This window comes from Capsicum annuum, chromosome 4, assembly GCF_002878395.1.
Source record: "Capsicum annuum cultivar UCD-10X-F1 chromosome 4, UCD10Xv1.1, whole genome shotgun sequence".
Taxonomy (NCBI): domain Eukaryota; kingdom Viridiplantae; phylum Streptophyta; class Magnoliopsida; order Solanales; family Solanaceae; genus Capsicum; species Capsicum annuum.
In genome coordinates this window covers 231,439,978-231,461,550 of record NC_061114.1, presented here as the reverse complement: position 1 = coordinate 231,461,550, position 21,573 = coordinate 231,439,978, and the positions used below count along the sequence as shown (strand labels likewise).

At 32.6% G+C, this 21,573-nt stretch overlaps 1 protein-coding gene and 2 pseudogenes across 1 annotated transcript; 1 reads left to right on the top strand and 2 right to left on the bottom strand.

Annotated features, from left to right (window-relative positions):
- Window positions 1-403: 403 nt before the first annotated feature.
- LOC107846821 lies at window positions 404-8,484 on the top strand (annotated as a pseudogene).
- Window positions 8,485-14,200: 5,716 nt separating this feature from the next.
- LOC124897831 lies at window positions 14,201-19,945 on the bottom strand. The gene is made up of 2 exons (XM_047411420.1): window positions 19,766-19,945; window positions 14,201-15,870 (listed from the first exon to the last, which is right to left on the bottom strand). Exons 1-2 carry the CDS (start codon window positions 19,805-19,807, stop codon window positions 15,553-15,555), a joined length of 360 nt encoding a protein of 119 aa, XP_047267376.1. The 5' UTR covers window positions 19,808-19,945; the 3' UTR covers window positions 14,201-15,552.
- Window positions 19,946-20,291: 346 nt separating this feature from the next.
- LOC124897830 lies at window positions 20,292-20,978 on the bottom strand (annotated as a pseudogene).
- Window positions 20,979-21,573: the final 595 nt, after the last annotated feature.

Genomic DNA, 21,573 nt, shown 5'->3' with positions numbered 1-21,573 from the left:
GTCTTATCAAAACTATTTAAAATTTTATATACTTTATTTTAAGAACTCCAAGAAGTTTATGCTAAAGATTACAAAATGAATGTACCACTTAATTGTTTGGTTGGTAAGAATGGAAGAGACTAGCTACAACGGAGAGACTTCAGAGATTTTGGATAAATTTACAACTTGATTGTGTATTTTGCGGCATAGGTACTGAATCTGTTGATCATCAGTTCTTTCTTTCTTTTTTTTTTCTATTATGTTATAGGGCATGTGTGGAGAAGAATATTGGCCTGGTTGGGATACATATAAATATTGGAAAATGACAAAATAAATTCTAACGGACATACTTTTGGGCTAAGAATAAATCTAGCAAAGGTGAAGTAGTTAGCTGAGTGTTTGTGATGGTGGTGTATGTCATCATATGGCGAGGAAAAAGATTAATTTACAGGCTGGTTATTTTCACTGTTCCAAATTTTACCGAGAAATTGTAATTTGTGTTTATAGAGAATGAGTAGTGGCAAAACGACAAGCTGCCTTGAACGGTTTAAAGGGAATATCTTGAAGAGGATGCTACTCTTACATACTGTGTAATATATTTACTTAATAATATAGTAGGATATGTTTGAATTAGCGATGTAACAGTCAGCGAGAGAATAAGTAGTCTGCGTTGGTTCTTGTTTTGTGATTATGCAGTTGAAAAAGAAAGTAAAGAAGCATATTGCAGCTACAAGGCTGCAACACTGGTGTATCAGATAAGGACTGCTTGAAAGTGAACCGTGTACAGAAACCACATTATAGATGGATATACAATCTGGCAATGAAGTCAAAGAAAGAGTAGATTTAGAAATTCAATAATAACTAGAAGAGGTCACCTTTGATCAACAGATTATGTAATTCGATCTTTTGTTGAGACCTCACTTCGTTTAAAGAATAGGGTGCTCTTAGGTGTAATCACTTGACTTTAAAATTGTAATCTTTCACAGTATAAGAATTCACAAAATTTTGGAAAGAATGTGAGATAGAGTTATCTGAACACATTCCAACTACTTACTTTAACAATTTAAATTTCATAGATAAGGCTGTAGAGATTTCATTAATGCTAAATAGTTGGGAGCAATTTGATTTTTGAATTATATAACAGTAAAACGTCTAGAAACAAGAGTAACGAATGATTCTACTTACCTCAAAATGTTTGAAGATCTTGAGATCTGGAGAAGGGATTAGACTTGTTTTCTTGAATCAATTCCCTTAGATTCTTGAGAGCTGAGTTTGACAAGAGAACTGGGATTGCTGGATGATGAAATAGTTTGTAAAATTGCTGGAGAAAGTGGCTTTTTTTTAATGTGTGTAACTGTGGAAGACAGATAGATTGTAACTGATGGAGTTTTTAATGTGTAACTGATGAAGACAGAGAAATTGTAACTGATGGAGTTTTTAATTTGTGTAACTGAATGTGAGATGTTACAAATATTTTCAATGAACAAATACACTTCTGTTTCAACGTGTAGCACTGGTAGGTTGTTCAGTTTACTTTTGGTTCATTTATAAATACCCTGCCAGTGCTACATGTTGAAAGAGAAGTATGTTTTCTCATTGAAAGAATTTGACCAACAAAATTGAGAGGGAGCTGTATTTATTTTGTGGCTCGAGTTGAATTGGACAAGTTAGATTAGAATGTTTTTATTTTTTAAAATTGAGCATATAAAACGTTGATTTGAGCCTTTCTATTAAAGGAAAGTACGTGTAAAAAGTTTCTTAACAACGAGAATAGGTTTGTTCCTAATGTATGATATCGAAGATAAATTTGATCTCAAAGCATGATTAAGGGTATATTTAGCCAATTTTCCAAAACATTAGATAAATCTGACCCTATAGTATGACAAAAAGCCTAAATTTGACCTCAAAATATAATAATTCCTTTGTCTCAAATTATGTGTCACTATTTTCTTTTTGGGCTGTTTCAAAAAGAATATCGTCTTTTCTTATTTGGTAGGTTTTTAAAAACACAATTACAATTTTATCCTTGGTGGTCTCACTTGATTTTAAATACTATTCTCCTTTTTTATTTGTTTTTTCAATTAAAAGTGATCCCACTTGATTTTAAATACTATTATTTATTTTTTGAAAAGAGTAATTTTGTAACTTTAACACAGTCAATACTTTTTTTTGGAAATATCGTATCCGGTCAAATAGGACACATAATTTGAAAAGGAGAGAGTAAAATTTTTTAACGAATTTTCTAAACTAGAGACTTAAATTTGATCATTTTCCTTTTTTTCTTTTTACATAAAAAAAAAAGAATAAATTGAAAAAAGCTGAAAACATGAGAAATAAAAGTTACTAATCTAAAACAGGTTTTGGTCCATTTTTGTTGATGTGGAGTTTCAGCAGGGACTTAAAACCCCAAAGAAAGAACTAAACCTCCATTAGCCAAATCGTAAACTGTAGCGATGGAAAGGGGAGGACGCAGCGGCGGCGGATGAAGGAGGCCACTTTCATCGTCCTTCGCATGAAAAGTGACAGCCATTTACGAAACGCGTCCAGGAAGTTCTCCAGCTCCGAACTGAAACAGAACAAGCAACGCCTCCGAAAAAGAAACTAAAAGAGAAGACATCGAGTAGCGTTTGCTTAAGAAACACATAATGAATAGCCAGAAAGAGAAGCAGGAAGGGGAGGGCTCATCGTCGACGACTCTTGCTACTACTTCCGAAAGCGATGATGAAGATGAAGAAGCATATACTTCGTCTTCCGATGCTATTTATGGAGAGAAATTGGAAGAAAAACCTGATTTAATGAAGTCGATGCTTCGACATACGTACAATCAACAGGCGAATAGTAGTTCGTCAAAAATCGAAAAAAATTGAGTACAAGGTTGTTCACAAAAATACTAATGAAAAGAGGAAGAAGATTGATATGTTGTCAAAAGGAGGAGGAAGAAGAAACGGAGTGACTAGGGATTTAGAAGGAGGGGTTAGAGAGGGGGAAAGGTTTGGGGGTAATGATGGGAGTGTTGATGGTCCAAGGTTTAAGGATTTAGGAGGAATGGATGGAGTACTGGAGGAATTGAAAGTGGAGGTAATTGTTCCATTGTATCATCCTCAGTTGACTAAGCATCTTGGAGTTAGGATACTCTTCCACGGTCCGCCTGGCTGTCGCAAAACAAAGCTAGCTCATGCTGATGAGACTCGTGTTCCATTTTACAAACTTTCAGCTATTGAGTTGGTCTCTGGAGTTTCAGGTGAAACTGATTCTTTGTTCTATTTGATTGTTCGCGTCATTACTTTGTATGTTTGCTAGCATAAATTATCATAGAATTGGTCAAATTGTTTGATATTTGATTTTGTTTCACGTTACTATCATCTATTAGCTTTTGTCTGTGTATCATCGAACCGAGGGTCTATCGGTAACAACCTCTCTACCTCTAGGGTAGGGGTAAGGTCTGTGTGCACCTACTCTACGCCACTTTGTGAGATTACACTGGGCATGTTGTTGTTGTTGTTACTATTTACGCTGGGCATATTTGAAGTGTGTTACCCCTTAGAAAATGAATATGCTCCCAATGTCCACTTTGGAGTACATTCGTGGGGATCCGTAAGCCTGCTATTTTAACAGCAATCATGGTGCATCATTCAGTATTATGACAGTCTTGTTGAGTGTTCTGAGGAGTGGGTGTGCGTTTTCTTATTGCTGTCAACCTAAGGGTATTTTAATTGGGTAGTTCTCAATTTCAGGCGCATCAGAAGAGAACATAAGGGAACTGTTCTCGAAGGCATACCGAACGGCACCTTCTATTGTATTTATCGATGAGATTGATGCAATTGCTTCCAAAATAGAAAATTTACAGAAATAAATGGAGCAGCACATTGTAACACAGCTGTTGACGTGCATGGATGAGTCACATAGAGTTGTAAAACCTAATGATGCAGAGGAAAGTGCTTTACCTTCTGATAAAAGAAATAGTGAAGCAAAATCAGAAGGATCTAATCGTGGACCTAGCTATGTCCTAGTAATTGGGGCCACAAATAGACCTGATGCTATTGACCCAACATTGAGGAGGCCTGGACGATTTGACCGTGAAATTGCCTTGGGTATTCCTGATGAAAATGCAAGGGCGCAAATTTTGTCTGTGCTTACACGTAACCTAAGAGTTGAAGATGCATTTGATGTCATGAAGATAGCTAGCTCAACCCCAGGATTTGTCGGAGCTGACTTGGCTACTCTAACTAACAAGGAAGGTAACCTGGCAATGAAAAGGATAATAGACGTGAGGAAGCTTGAGCTTTTAGGAGAATTGGCAGATGGTGAAGATGCCGAAGAATGGTGGAGAAAGCCATGGTCACGTGAAGAGATGGAAAATCTCAGCATTAATATGGCTGATTTTGAGGTATGATGCAGAGAATTTTGATTTACCTAAAGGTTGCGATTTGTGACCCTAAATTGTTGTATGTAATTGGCATTTGATATTTTATATCCTGTCATTGAAACTACAGATAAATCATGGTTTTTCATTTACATGCATGGTCAAAAATCACCTTTTCTGCTCTCTCATAAGTGTAGTGGTTGTTTTGAGTTTCATAGTTTAATATCTATCAAAAATTGCGTTACCCGTGTTTTAAAGTCTCCTAATGTTTATAAGCTTCACATGGTAATGTTCTTGAAGGGTGATTGCACCGTTCTTTTAGACTAAAAAATTCAAGATCAAGTTTGGTAGTGTACAGAGGACGGCACACATCATCCTTTAAGAGCATTATCATATGAAATCTATATGTGTTAAGAGAATTAAACAATTTACGAGTACAGCGATCAAGGTTATAACCCAGCAGTCATGACCAGGGTTCAAATTCCAACTAAGGCACAAAAAGGTTGGTTGATTTCTTCCCATTTTCTGAGTCTCTGGTTTATGGAGTTACCCTGGAACTTTTTTATGGAAGTAGCAGGTAATGCATGTTGTGCAGACTCTTCTTTGTTGCTGCTGAACCCGTGTCGACATGAGAAGGGTGCAGGATTCGTGTGGCATTCGGTCAACCCACATTGGATACTTTGACTAGAGTCCATTGACAAATTTTGGGGAAAATTGAGATTTTGATTTCTACAAGTAAAAGATAAAACAAATTTAAAAGATGGCATACCTTCAATCCTTTTCAGCTTTTCCTCTTGGTCAATATTTGCTATTTATAAATGTTTTCTTTCTCAATGAAAAGAGGGATAATTTCAAAATCTGTCTGTCACATCCCAAAATAACCCCTAGGTGTGACAGGCTCCCGACAATACTGCTTGCCGAGAGAACCAATTTTCTATCCATTCACCATATCTAGTCTAATCTACCTACGCTGAGATAAAAACATACACAACACTATGTGCATGAAATGATCATTAACGCAAGATAATTATCCAACAAGATACTGCATAGCGATTTATGAAAACGACAATAGTTTAGATAACAAATCTCTAACCCAAGTCCCACACTGAGTTCATGGAGCATCTAAACAGAATTACATGAATTCAACTATTGGCCATGCAAACCCAACGAAAGGAGATATAAGCTAAAAATAATGAAAGATGAATGACAGCCTTCACGAACAATGCGAAGGTTCACCTCAGCGACAGAATCCACACGAAAAGACAGTCAGCCACGAACCTTTCTCTTTGCAACCATATTTGCAGGTACGCAAGTAAGGAGTGAGCTATATAAATATAACCAGTAAGATCCTCGACCCACTACTTTAACACCCCTGGAAAAAGTGTTAGAAAATACAAGGCATAACAAAATACACAAATAATATGTACATAATATCTTTCATGAAGTAAAATCAATAAGATTTCCAAAGAGGTTCAATAATGCCTTCCTATATCTCAACTCAATCCACATTTGTCGTGTTTAATATAACTTTAATATTTTTTAGTGATCTAGTGTCTGACACTCTCTTTCTGTATATGGGATTTTCTTCTATGTAAAATCTGAAACAAGCTGTTTCATATAGCCTGCTAATAATCATTTGATAATATGCAGGAAGCAGCTAAATTGGTTCAATCCTCATTTAGAGGAGAAGGTTTCTCTGCTATCCCAAATGTAAAGTGGGAAGATGTTGGAGGCCTTCATTCATTAAGATATGACTTTGATCGTTACATTGTCAGGCGTATAAAGAATCCTAAAGATTACATGGTTAGTAAGTCTCTTAAATTATATTGAATATTCCGATATAAATATCGTATTTAAGACATCCTTATGTTACATTTTTTCCTTTCACTTTATCTCTTGTTGGGTACTTTTATTTATTTATTTTGTCCATCTTTCTTCTTTGGGCTTATTCCGTTCCAGAGGATCTTTAAATCATCAATGTTAAGGAAAAATTTTGTTTCCATTTCTATTGAACTTCTCTATGCCATGGAATACTAGAGTTGTACTATTACAAATCTTTTTTGAGTAGTGAAGAGGTTTCCATCATCTTCTCCACCCTCCTGATATCTTAATGTGCAGGAAGACTCTGTTCTTTTTGCTGTGATCACTTTTACTCTCTCTTAATTATATAATTGTGTCCTTGGTCCTACCAATGCATCCAACTTTGTCACAACTGGAGTTGCAAGTGTCCAAGGGGACTTAGGTCCGTTGGGAACACTGCTACTAGGTTGGGAGGGTTAACTAAACCTTTAGAAAGCATCCTTCATGTTACAAGTTTAGTAAACTATCAGTTGATGATTGCAAAAGTCCAAGTTAGGACTAGTTATGTGCTGGCTTTCTAGCGCCTTAACCTCAAATTGTTTGTTTATTTTTTCTCATGCGTACAACTAGTATAAGATGTCTAAAAGTTTATTTCATATTTCAGGGTTTTGGAGTGGATTTGGAAATAGGATTCTTGCTTTATGGTCCTCCAGGATGTGGTAAAACATTAATTGCCAAGGCTGTTGCTGATGAAGATGGAGCACATTTTACACACATTAAGGTTCCTGCAAATTTTTATTCTCCTAATATTGCCTTTCCTAATGTTTTGCACGACTGAGGCATGACATGTTTTCTCATTTACTAATCTCCATCCAGGGACCTGAAATTTTGAACAAGTATGTTGGTGAAAGTGAGTTAGCTAATAGGACATTATTTACCCGTGCCAGGACATGTGCTCTGTGCATTCTATTCTTCGATGACGTGCTTGTCACTCTTTCCAACCTAAACACACTTAGTTCTATCTAATAGCCCTCCTCTTTTCATATTATGAGTCCATCCACCTTCAAAAGTACTGCAGAAGCTTTTACTCATTTTTATTTCCTTGGTAAATTTACGTGCACCTGAAAGTTTCCTGCTACAAAGTCTAATACATAGTACAGTGTTCAGATATGAGAGAATGTTTTGCAGTGTTGCTTCAGCACCCAGATTAATAATAGAATGCGACAAAAATGGAAACTTTCTTATTTCTATTTCACTTATAAGATGCTTTCCACAAAGTTTGATGCATAATACAGTGTTCAGATACTAGTGTGAAGTTTTGTGGTGATGGTTTTATTACACACACTAAAAAATAATTATAGAAAAAGAAAATGTAACTATTGTGAAAAACACATGTTTGCCAACCTTCTTTTCCCTGCTCTTTTACAGCTGTTTTTATTTTTTCATATTCTTACAGATGGATGCATTGACAACTAAGCGTGGCAAGGAAGGAGGTTGGGTCATTGAAAGGATTTTGAATCAGGTTTCTATGATTGGTCATATGGTCTTGACAAAAGCTGACATTTTATTCTTAACCTTTGCAAATGTGAAACTTCTGTAATTATTGCAGCTACTTATAGAACTAGACGGTGCTTATCAGAGGAAAGGTGTTTATGTGATTGGTGCCACAAATAGGTATTTTTCGTTCTTCTGGTTAATTGTGTCTGTGGTTGAAGATTGAAAGTAAATGATTCACATCCTTTTTTAGTTCTTGTTCTTACTATCATATTTATAGGCCTGAAGTCATGGACCGAGCCATTCTTCGAACCTGGGAGACTTCTATATGTCCCTCTACCTAGTCCAGATGAACGCGGACTAATTGTAATAGCTCTTGGCCAGAAAAAAACCTATAGATGCTAGTGTCTACTTAATGACCATGGGAAGAGATGATGCCTGTAAAATGTTAGTGGAGTGGACCTAGCAGCACTGGTTTGTTAATTTGTTGTGTTAACCCTCTTGTTTTACCTGCCTTTATTGCCCCACCCATTTTCCTTCCCACCCTCCTTCCCCTTTGATTGCACTTGAAGATAAATTGACAGCCAGCAGCTATGCCAAAAATCAGCTTTTGTAATGCTCGAAATTGATTGTTTCTTTCCATCAGAAGGCAGCAATTGGGAAGCTTACTGGCGTGCATCGAAAGTAGAGCACTTCTAAATATGGCAATGCTGCAAGCTGTGATCCGGTTTCTTTTCTATTAGAAGCCTGGTTCTAGGATAATACGCATGCTGTTCCCCTTATGTGTTCATAAAGACTACACCCATGATATTACGTACCTCTATTTCAAAGAATAATAGGTGTTTCTTGAAGCTTGCGGATTGTTGATTCCAAATATGCAATTATCTTTGAAAACCTACGGTCAAATCTTGAACTATTTAGGTTTTTATTTTTGAAACCCTAAGGAGAATCTTGAGCACTTTTGATGAAAGAATATGTATTTTGGGGTCTTTGGAACTAAATCTCGTGTTTTAGGGCTAAGTAAGGGTGGAAAAGGACCACTTTGTCCTCAACACGGAGTGTTTAAATCACCAGAATTCCTTAAATAGGCGCCGCCCATCCCATTGCCTATCTTCACATAGGCGTCGCCTAGGATATCGCCTATGTTTACATAGGCGCCGCCTAGGCTATCGCCTATGTTAACATAGGCGCCGCCTAGGCTATCGCTTATGCTTTCCAGTGGCCATGGGCGATTGGTTAGGCGTCGCTTATCACTTTGAAAGGTCATAACTTCTTGCTCGGGTGTCGGATTTTAGTCAAATTGGTATCGTTGGAAAGCTAACTCGAATACCTATCATTTCAAACATAGTAGGTTCCCTAATTTGACATATACAGAGAGTTATAGTCGAAGAAAGATGACACACTTTACAACGTCTACTACAACTTAGTCGATCGAAATAGTTCCAACTCGTCCTTGAGTTGAAGAACCTCTATGGTCTAAATTCAAGCTTAAGCGGATTCACATGCTACACAATAATTAACATGCCGTATTGGCATAGGATTTTATGGCTTCGGGATTAGCAACGCATCGAAATCATGGTCTATATTGTAGCCCGAATTGCGGGGCGTTACATTTCTCCTCCTGGCGGTTAGTCAAAGAATATAACCGATTGAAACCGCTTTTGGCAGCTGAAGGGGAACCCTTAGGAAAAGGAGCTGTGGAGGCAGCTTAGGACTTAGCCCCTCCCCCCATATTTACTTAAGTAGAAGGACAATCCCTCCTCCCCCTCCCCCATATTTACTCCTCTCTCTAAAGGTGACCCACTTTGCCACAAGTATAACAGTTTCTTTCCTCAAACCAACACTTTCCTAGATGATTCCTTCCGTAAACCTCACGCCGCGCGGGAATACTACATTGCTGGGCCACACTGCCCTGAGACTGTGTACCTAGAGTTTTGGACCCATGAGGAGTCTGAAAACTCTGAGTTTGTCTGTCTATCGGTGGTCTGGGTGCTGGGGCGCTGGCTGCTAAATGTGCATTATTCCAAAACTTCTTCTTTTTCGACCATTTATTACCCCAGTTGCCACTCTACGGCTGACTCTGGTGCTGGTCTGCAGATCTAGCTTTCTTAGCCTGTCTGTCTTTCTCTCTAGATTCAGCAATCTTTTTCTTCTTCTCTTCCACCTACTGCATATGTACGGTCAGTCGAGCAAAGTCTAACTCCTTATTCAACATAGCCCCCTGGCACTCAAGTACCAGGTTATCAGCAAGGCTAGATGCAAATTTCCTCATCCGAGCTCTCATGTTACTAGTCAACTCTGGTGCATAGCGGGCTAGTTTATTAAACTTCAAAGTGTACTCCTAGACACTTATACTGCCCTGCTTCAGGTTCATAAACTCTTTCACTTTGGTCTCCCTCAACTCCAGAGGAAAGAATCGATTAAGGAAAGCTTCCACAAATTTACCCCAAACTGTGGGCTCAACACTTTCACCTTTTTCATCTTCCTAGTCGGCATACCACTGACTCGGAACATCCTTGAGGTGATAGGTTGCTAGCTCCACCCCTTCAACCTCATCCACATGCATCACCTTAAAGATCTTTTCCATTTCATCTATGAACTCCTGTGGATCTTCCTCCACCTTGGTGCCAGTGAACTTAGGTGGGTTCATCTTCATGAAATTCCTGACTCTAGTAGCCTCAGATGTAACAGATGCAGACCCAACATCTTCCTATCGTTGAACCTGGTTAGCTACCAACTGTGTCAGCATATGAATGGACTGTCTGAATTCTGCATTTGAAATATCTCCCTGAGCAGTTGGGGGACGGTTGGCATTAGTCCGCGAAACCTGAGGTGGACTAGTCGAGATTGGAGGGACTCCTGGAGTAGGGACAAATTCTGGAGTGTGAGCCCTAGTACGGGTCCGTATCCCATGGGTGGGATGGACCTCATCTGCCTAAGCATTCTGATCGATGATACGACGTAGAGGCATAACTGTGTTTCTGAAAAATAAGTGATCATTGATTAGGGGATAGTTCAGACTCTGAAGCACGAACTAAATCACAAAGAAGGTAAATATTTCCTAAACGCCTAGCAGCCTCCTGCTTATAAGTGTGACGCGCTACACACCCATAAACAAGACTCTACTTGATGTGATTTTGCAGATACCCTGGAACCATGAATCGTGGTTTGATACCAAGCTAGTCGTGACCCGAACTAGGGCCTGGTCGTGACGAGCATTTCGAACCATGGAGGCCCGAAACACCCCTAACTGTCTGGTAATCATGCACCTAATTCATATGATCAAAGTAATACGGAAAAACACAATAATTCGAAAACATGGTCATAAATATGAAAAGAAACAATAACGGGGAGATAAGGTTCCCTCAACATCAATTAACCTCTAAACAACTGTCTGCAAAAATCTCTAACAAATAATTGAGTCAAGTGACCGTATATAAACTGGGACAAGGCCCCCAGTAGACCCCCAAAACTGAATATAAGATAAAAGGACTGCAGGACATAAGACCTTCCGAAACATAGAAGGCTCACCACTTGTCTCTGCAACTCTGTCTGAATGATCGACTGATTCTCTTGAACCCTAGACTGGGCCTCTAAACTTGTGAGGTTTGAGAGGGGAGGGGGTCAGCACAAAAGTACTGGCACGCAGAGATATCAAAACAAAACATAATATTTTTACAATATATAGTTACATAATATCTTTTTCTTGGTTTTTTATATTTATATTGTGATTTCTTATATTTCTTATATTTCTTATGACTTTTTCTTTTCTTATAATATTTTTCTTCACATCCAAATTGGGGTGCTATTTTATCTTTGCAACATGCTAAATTCCTTATTAATGTTTTTTTTCATTTTTATTTTTTCTCTGTATTTTTCACATATATTCCTATATCATTATTGTAGAAATTTTATTCTTACTCCTAGGGTATCTACTTTTTTTTCATCATCCCAACTCTTTATTATTTTTGAACTAAATGGTTCAGGTAACTTGCTAAAATATAATCTTTTTATTTCTTTTTTTTTTTCTATATTATATGTTCCCTTATAATAGCATTCTTTAAATGCGCACGTATATTCATCTATGTAACACATATTACATATTGCTAATTTTAACATTAAATTTATATTAGTATCTTTTTCTTTATTTTGTTCTTCTTCTTCTGTTGTCATACTGCTAAAATTTATCTCTTATAGATATTCCATATTTTTTCAATATTTCTGTAGGTGATATTTTAGTAGGTGTTGATGTTCCTTCTGTTTTCTTATCAGACCTTAATACTTTTTTACTTTCTTCGGTTAAATTTGAGAACCATAATTTTACTGTTCCTATCAGTGTTCTTTCTATATATTTTGGTGTGTTTGTTGTATCTATGTTGTTGTCTAATAATTGTTTTGTTATGTATCATATCCATAGTTGTATTGTTTTAGCTACATTTATTACACAGTCTAAATCTAAAAAATTATAACTTTTACTAACTATTTGTTTTGGTGTCCATTCATTATATTCATTTTTTGGATTATATCTTTTAAATCTATCTTTGTAATTATATGTTGGATTTTTTACTTTTGATGTATTGGGTATTATACTTTCATCATCTTTTTTTATCCAGGGTATTTCTTTCTGTATTTATTAATTCAGGATTTTCTTTATTAATTATTTCTTATTTTTCATTAATTTCTAATTTCTCTATATTTTTTAGAATTTCTGTATATGTTTCACTATCTTCTAAATCATAATTATCTGTTTCTTCAGCGTCTATTGTATTTATTTCTAATTTCTTAGTTTCTAAATCTTTTTCTAATTCACTTATTTCTAATTCTTTTTTTTTTTCTTCTAATTTTTCTTTGAATTGATTTATCTCAGTTAATAATTTTGTTCTTTATTTTTTTCTTCTTTTTCTTTCTGTATTTTCTCATACGGATCTTTTAGCATTTGTAGTTCTTTTTCTAATTCAGTAATCCTATTATTTTTAATTTCTTCTATTTTTCGTATTTTTTCTGTAGTTTGCTGTTTTATTTTATCCATTTCCTTTTTTTCTGTCTATTTCTTCGTTTTCTTTTGCTATTCGTACTATAGCTATTAACTTATCCTCTAATTTAGTTCTTCTTTTTCTAACATTAAATATAAATGTTCACCTATTTTCTTATATCGTCTTCCTAGATTAGAAAATACTATTCTTAATTTTAATCCTTTGTGATTTTCATATTAACCAAATAAATATTAATCAAATAAATATTAATACTACTCCCCTTAACTTTAAATAACATGGCTCTGATATTATTTTGGGGGATGCGGATAACTTGGATCTATAAAATCTATGTAACTTGGATCTATAAAATCTATGTCTATGTGTTGGGATAGATTTTTGATACGTAGTTAGCTTAATTTTTCTAATTCTTAGTTTGGGTAAGTCAAGATTAACTGTAGATGGGGGTAACTTAGATGTAGGCATTGGTTAGTCTAACTTAGATAATTTATTATTATGTGTGTAATTGTTGTGTATTCTGTATATTCCGTGCAGATAACTTTTTGTGCAGTGGATATTTCTTAACTTCTCTAAACATTTTATACTTGACTTTATCTCTATGATTAATTTATTTCTATGATATATTGATTTCATGTTTGATTAAATGCTTTGGCATAATATTTACTAGTTGTTTGTCTTAATCTTAATAATCCTTCTATATTCTCATTAAGCTATTCTATATATTTTATATCTTTGGTTTGCATATATTCTTTTAAATTTGTTTTCATTAATCTTTCTATTAACTTTATGTTTTGCATATCTATTCTCCAATATTCTAGTTATACGTAATTTATCATGATTGATGTGTAGGTTTGACATGTAGATATATGCAGGAGTAAATAGGTAGGTGGGGTATATAATTTATCCGAGCCGGGGGTCTTTCGGAAACAGCCTTTCTACTTCATCAGAGGTAGAGGTATGGACTGCGTACATCTTACCCCCCCCCCAGACCTCACTAAGTGGGAATACACTGGGTTTGTTGTTGTTGTTGTATCTTTTCCCATATGATCGTTCTTATATCTACTATTTCTATATCCTTAAGGACATGCAAAACAAGTATTTTAAATTTATCTATCACTCCATCAGATAAGTAGGTAGTCATTTTATTTCATATGACGTTATTTGCAAAAATATTCCTTTCAATCATATACATAACAAAATATGGTTATCTTAGATTACTATGTACTAGACTATTCTTAAATAATTATGTTACTCTGTCACTATTAGCATGGTAGTCAGGATACTTCTCCCTTAAACAGTGCCTCAACACTAGTTACTCCCCTATCACGGCTTCTTGCCTCACCGGTTTCACCTTTAGAATGGCATAGTCCTTAGGGATTTTTCTCCTTTTCCTCTTTGCTAATAAACTTTGTAATATATTATTCTTCGAATAATTCTATTATATAGTAACTAACATGAACTTACTTTATCATATCATGATTGTCAAGAATTTATGAATTTAACTATTCATAATTGTAAATAAATATACCTGTTCTTATAGGTTTGATAGTTCTGAGTTTTGTTCATCCATAACTTTTCTTTAGAAATATATCTGTTTTTATTATATATTCAAAAAATATATCTTGCCTTAACTTTGCCGAATGACTTACATATTTATAATCTCTTAAAACTCGTAAACTACTTTTCTTAACTTTACACCTGTAAGCTTTACAAGAAAAGACTTAAATTATCTTTACAAAAGTCTTCTACATAATAAAATTCTAATCCTAAAGGACAAAACTATTAAAGTTATACAATAGTGACACTTTTGCGAAAAAAAAGTCAATAATGATGGCTATACAGTATCTTTACATAAAGGAAAGTCAAGCAAGTTATGTAATTTATTCACATGTCGGTTTCGTAATTTAAATATCTTGTCTCTTTGTCTTTTTTCTTTATTTTTCTATTATTGCTCCGTTATTTTTTATCTTTTTGCTATCTTTCAGCTGACGTTCTTATCTTCTTTTATTCTAGTTGAACTTTTAGGATAATATTATTTTCTCCATTACATCTCAAACATAGATGATCTGGATATTTGTGTCCAATTAACTTGCAATATCTGGTCAATATCTCTTCTGAAATAAATTCCTTTTTAATTGTCCTTGTAGTTGGTTGTTTCTCTGGTTCGAGCAACGTCATAATCCATTGTCTAGCTTCTTCCATATCTGGCTGTCGTAGCTCCTTTGAATTTGAATAGGTCATTAATTGTTCTCTTGAAAAGTAGCTCCACATAGGGTTTCCATTGAGATAATTATTTGCTAATTCTTAAACAATTGTAGATATTCTTATAATTCGTTTATTTGCATAAAAATCAGGTATCTCAACTTTAGGTATCTCTGGTTGTTGAACAATATCTTCCGATATAATCATATCTCTGGTTAATCATATTTTTACAACTTGTATAACTGGTTTAATTTCGTCATATAGTATCTCCGTTGGTGCAATATAAAACTTTACAAAAAATAGATTTCCTCTGGTTATTTTTTTATAAGTGGCAAATGCTTTATATAGTTCTGGTATAGTTGTTAGTTCGTTTCCGTCCTGGGTATATATGGTATTTAGTAGTCCATAACTGAAGCAAGTTTTAACTAAGTTTGGGTTGGTTTTTGGTAGTGCGATTAACTTATTGTAACCTTGTAGTCTTTGGGTTATATAGTCTGTGTTTGGTTCTTGGATATCTTTAGCTTTGAGATTGTGATTTAGAAAGGTTTGTATTTTGTGGATATTTTTTATGTATGCTCGAGTTATATGGTTATAGGGTTCTTTATCTTGGTTCAAACTTTCTCGATATGTGGTAGTTTGTGGGGGTATGAACAAGGGGGTTTTTTGTGTCTTAGGTACAAATGGTTTTTCAAATATCTTGTTCATGTTCATATTCATGTTCTGCTATCTTTGTCCACTAACTCCTTTGCTTGTACCTGTAATTGTAGATTGATAAACGTTATGGGTTTTATGGAGTGTCCCAACATCTCTTTTTAGCTCTGGATTTTTGATGTCTTCCGATCGACATAGCTCAGCATCTTTATAGTCATGCGGCTGACTTATAGCTATAAACTTCAGTTTATCTTCATTAGTCTTTAGCTTTTCTATCTCATTTTCCATACTATCCACTTTCAATGAAAGTGTAGTTAGGGTTTTGAGTATCTTTTCTAATGTATCCTCTTCTGTTATATCAGTCTGTGTAGCTTTGTCTTGATATGTAATCTGCAATAACATTTTTGTTAGTACTGATAACTTCAATTATAAATGTAAAGTTTAGTATATTTAATACCAATCTCCATATCTCTTTTGTTGTAATTGAATTTTGTATTTTCTTAGTTAGCCACCATCATACCTTTGTATTATCTGTTCTCACAATAAATTTATTATATACGATGTATGGTTCAAATGCTAATAAACATTTATATAATGAACATAATTCTTTCCTATTTATTTTTTATTTTATTTCTGTTTCATTAAATGTTCCTGAATAATTTTTACAATGATGTTCTATTTTTTTTTTTTCATATCTATATTTAAGTATTCCTCCATAATTATATTCGCTTGCATCTGCTTCAACTATATGGATTTTTATTTTCATCTGAAAATTATAATTTTGGTAAGTTTTTACAAAGCATTTTTATTTTCTGTACTTGTTTCTTGTTTTAAATTGTCTTGGATTTTTTCTATGTAAATAAAAGTAACTAGATCTAATGTCCTGGAAAGATGGATGTTTTTTCATAAATTTTCCTAGATTTTAATTGTATAAGTAACTTATATTCTAATAATCCAATTAATAATCAACTCTATTTCTATCTTCTTTAGTATAGCTTAATCTTTTATACTTTAAATAAGGAAGAAATATTTTTCAATAAATGTATAGTTAAACAAACAGGAGTATTTTGCATATTTTCTTCAGTCATTATCTATGTTTTTATCTATTTTACTATCAATTTCATTATCTGACTTATTTTCCGAAACTTCATATATACTATCTTCACTTTCTAATTTATAATGTATGTATTCTATCTGTATATATTCTATATTTTCTATTGTTATTTTTGATATTTGTTTCTTTTTGGGGTCTTTAGGCATTTTACAATCTCTAGCTAAATGTCCTAGTTTTCCATAAATATAACAAGTACATTCTTTAATAAATTTCTTTTTCCTATATGGTCTTTTATATTTATAATATTTTACATAATATCTTTTTCTTGGTTTCTTATATTTGTATTGTGATTTCTTACATTTTTTATATTTCTTATGTCTTTTTATTTTTTTTTATAATATTTTTCTTCATATCCAAATTGGGATGCTATTTTATCTTTGCAACATGCTAAATTCTTAATTAATGTTTTTTTTTCATTTTTAATTCTTCTCTATACTTTTCACATATATTCCTATACCAATGTTGTAGAAATTTAATACTTGCTCTTAGGGTATCTACTATTTTTGCTTCACCCCAACTTTTTATTATTTTTGAACTAAATGGTTCAGGTAACTTGCTAAAGTATAATCTTCTTATTTCTTTACTTTCTTCTGTATTGAATGTTACCTTATAATAGTATTTCTTAAATGCGCACGTATATTCATTTATGTAACACATATTACATATTGCTAATTTTAACATTAAATTTATATTTGTATTTTTTTCTTTATTTTGTTCTTCTTCTTTTGTTGTCATACTGCTAAATTCATCTCTTATAGCTATTTCATATTTTTCAATATTTATGTAGGTGATATTTTAGTAGGTGTTGATGTTCCTTCTGTTTTCTTATCAGACCTTAATACTTTTTGACTTTCTTCGGTTAAATTTGAGAACCATAATTTTACTATTCCTATCAGTGTTCTTTCTATATATTCTGATGTATTTGTTGTATCTATGTTGTTGTCTAATAATTTTTTTGATATGTATCCTATCCATAGTTGTATAATTTTATCTACATCTATTACACAATCTAAATCTAAAAAATTATAACTTTTACTAACTATTTGTTTTGGTGTCCATTCATTATATTCATTTTTTGGATTATATCTTTTAAATCTATCTTTGTAATTATATGTTGATTTCTTACTTCTAATGTATTGGATATTATACTCCCATCATCTTTTTTATCGAGGGTATTTACTTCTGTATTTATTAGTTCTGCATTTTCTTTATTAATTACTTCTTGTTTTTCATTAATTTCTAATTTCTCTATATTTTCTAGAATTTCTGTATATGTTTTACTATCTTCTGAATCATAATTATCTGTTTCTTCAGCATCTATTGTATTTATTTCTAATTTCTTAGTTTCTAAATCTTTTTCTAATTTACTTATTTCTAATTCTTTATTTTTCTTCTTCTAATTTTTCTTTGAATTGATTTATCTCAGCTAATAATTTTTGTTATTTATCTTTTTCTTCTTTTTCTTTTGTCTCTTTTCATATAATTCTTTTAGCATTTGTAGTTCTTTTTCTAATTCAGCAATCCTATTATTTTTAGTTTCTTCTATTTTTCGTATTTCTTCTGTAGTCTGTTGTTTTATTTTATCTATTTCATTTTTTCTATCTATTTCTTTGTTTTCTTTTGTTATTCTTACCATGGGTGTTACCTTATCTTCTAATTTTAATTCTTCTTTTTCTAACATTAAATATAAATGTTCACCTATTTTCTTATATCTTCTTTCTAAATTAGAAAATACTATTTTTATTTTTAATCCTTTATGGTTTTCATATATTTTTTCATCTATTATAAATTCTTCTTTGTTCATTTTATTTTACTTAAATATGTATAGATTATGTTGGTACATATATTCTAGACTATCTATTGTTGATTCTAAATGTGATATTTCTCCTTTTTGTGAATTTATTGATTTTTTACTTACTCTTGCAATTATGTTATATTGAAGTCTTTCTTTTCTTATTTGCAATTCTTTTCGTTTTTCAGTTATTATTTGTTTTAATTCTTTATATCTTTGTGATTTTTGTACGTTATTCATCTGTATAATATTTATAATGTTTTGGTGGGTACCTAAATCTGATTTTATCATAATTAGATGGTATGCGTCTCATTCTTCTGGATTTTAAATAAATTATTAATTTTGTTTCAATACTAGATATTAAATTAATTAGATAAGCTAATTTATGGGGGTTTTCTTTTGTCTTATTTAGTCTTTTATATTCTCAATAAGTACTATTTGTTTCATTTTAAATAAATATTAATCAAATAAATATTAATACTACTTCCCTTAACTTTAAATAACATGGCTCCGATACCATTTTGGGGGGTGCGGATAACTTGGATCTACAAAATCTATGTAACTTGGATCTATAAAATCTATGTGACTTGGATCTATGTAACTTTAAATAACATGGCTCCGATACCATTTTGGGGGGGGGGGGGGGGCGGATAACTTGGGACCTATAAAATCTATATCTATGGCGGATAAATTGGGATCTATAAAATCTATGTCTTTGGCTTAGGCATAGATTTTTGATTCATAGTTAGCTGTTGTTTGTTTTAATCTTAATAATTCTTCTATATTTTCATGGTTGATGTGTAGGTTTGGCATGTAGGTATATGTAGGAGTAGGTAGGTAGGTGTGGTATGTAATTTATCCTAGTCATAATATATTTATCAAATATCTTTTCCCATATGATCTTTCTTATATCTGCTATTTCTATATCCTTAAGTACATACAAAACAAGTATTTTGAATTTATCTATCATTTCATCAAATAAGTAGGTAATTATTTTTCATAAAATTTTATTTTTCAAAACATTCCTTTCAATTATATACATAACAAAATATGATCATCTTAGATCACTATATACTAGATTATTCTTAAATAATTATGTTACTCTGTCATTATTAGCATGGTAGTTTGGATACTTCTCCCTTAAACAGCGCCTCTACGCTGGTTACTCCCCTATCACGGCTTTTTGCCTCACCGATTTCACCTTTAGGATGACATAGTCCTTAGGAATTTTTCTCCTTTTCCTCTTTGCTAATAAACTTTGTAACATATTATTCTTTGAATAATTCTACTATATAGTAACTAACATAAACTTATTTTATCATATCATGATTGACAGGAAATTTATGAATTTAGCTTTTCATAATCATAAATAAATATACCTGTTCTTGTAGGTTTGATAGTTCTGAGCTTTGTTCATCCATAGCTTTTCCTTAGAAATATATCTGTTTTTTTATTAAATATTCAAAAGTATTTGTTTACAAGAGAGGAGACTTGCTTCCAACACTTGAAAGTCTTGCCTTAGATTTGCTGCCTGGTTTACATATTTATAACCTAAAAAAAAAAAAAACGCGTAAACTATTTACTATTCCTTCTATACACGTAAACAATATACTATTCCTAACTTTTACAAAAAAGTCTTCTTCTTTGAAAGTAGCAAAGACTTAGAGTATAAAAAGACAAAATCTATTTAATGCCTAAAACTAGACTAATCATGGGTTTTTGCCAAAAAAGTCAAAAAGACTCGTAAGCTATACAATTATTTACGTATCAAAATTTCAAAAAATTATACATGTCACTTTCTAGCTTTTATTATCTTGTCTTCTTGTCCTTTGTCTTTATTTCTCCATTATTGCTCCGTTGCTTTCTATCTTTTTGCTATCTTCCAGCTGACGTTCTTATCTTCTTTTATTCTAATTGAACTTCTGGAATCACATTATTTTCTCCATTGCACTTTGAGCATTGGTGGTCTGGATATTTGTGTCCTATTAATTTGCAATATCTGGTTAATAATTCTTATGAAATAAATTTCTTTTTAATCGCCCTTGTAGTTGGTTGTTTTTCTGGATTGAGCAATGTCATAATCCATTATTTAACTTCTTCCATATCTGACTGTCGTAGCTCCCTTGAATTTGAATAGATCATTAATTGGTCTCTGGAATAGTATCTCCAAATTGGTTTCCCATTGAGATAATTATTTGCTAGTTCTTGAATAATTTTAGATATTCCTATAGTTCGTTTATTTGCATAAAAATCAGGTATCTCAACTTTAGGTATCTCCGGCTGTTGAACAATATCTTTCGGTATAATCATATATCTGGTTAATCCTATTTTTACAACTTGTATAACTGGTTTAATTTCGTCATATAATATCTCCGCAGGTATGGTATAAAACTTTATAAAAAATAGATTTCCTTTGGTTATTTTCTTATAAGTGGCGAATGCTTTATATAATTCTGGTATTGCTGTTAGTTCATTTCCTTCTTAGGTATTTATGGTATTTAATAGTCCATAATTGAAACATGTTCTAATTATTTTTGGGTTAGTTTTTGGTAGTGCGATTAACTTGTTGTAACATTATAATTTTTGGATTATATAGTCTGTTCTTTTTGTTGTGCTTATTCTTCTGAATTTTAAATTAATTATAAATTTTTCTTCTATACTAGATATTAAAGTAATTATATAAGCTAATCTATGGGGTCTTCTTTTATTTTATTTAGTTTTTTATATTCTGAATAAGTACTACTTAGAATTCTATAACTTTTCTAAAAGCTTGTTTATTTTTTAATGTTTTTCTCATGATTAATCAAATAAATACTACTACTTCTTTAACTTTAAATAACATAGGCTCTGATACCATTTTGGTCAGTTCCTTCTTCATTTAAGAATTCTTCTTTTGTAATTATTTTTATGTCTGCTTCTAATTCACTATCTATTTCACTATCTATTTCATTTTCTGAAATTTCATATATACTATCTTCATCCTCTAATTCATAATCTATGTAATCTATTTGCATGTATTCTGCATTTTTTATTTTTATTTCTGATATTTGTTTCTTTTTTGGGATTTTAGGTACTTTACAATCTTTAGCTAAATGTCCTAACTTTCCACAATTATAACAAGTACATGCTTTTATGGATTTTTTTACTATATGGTCATTTGTATTTATAATTTTTTACATAATATCCT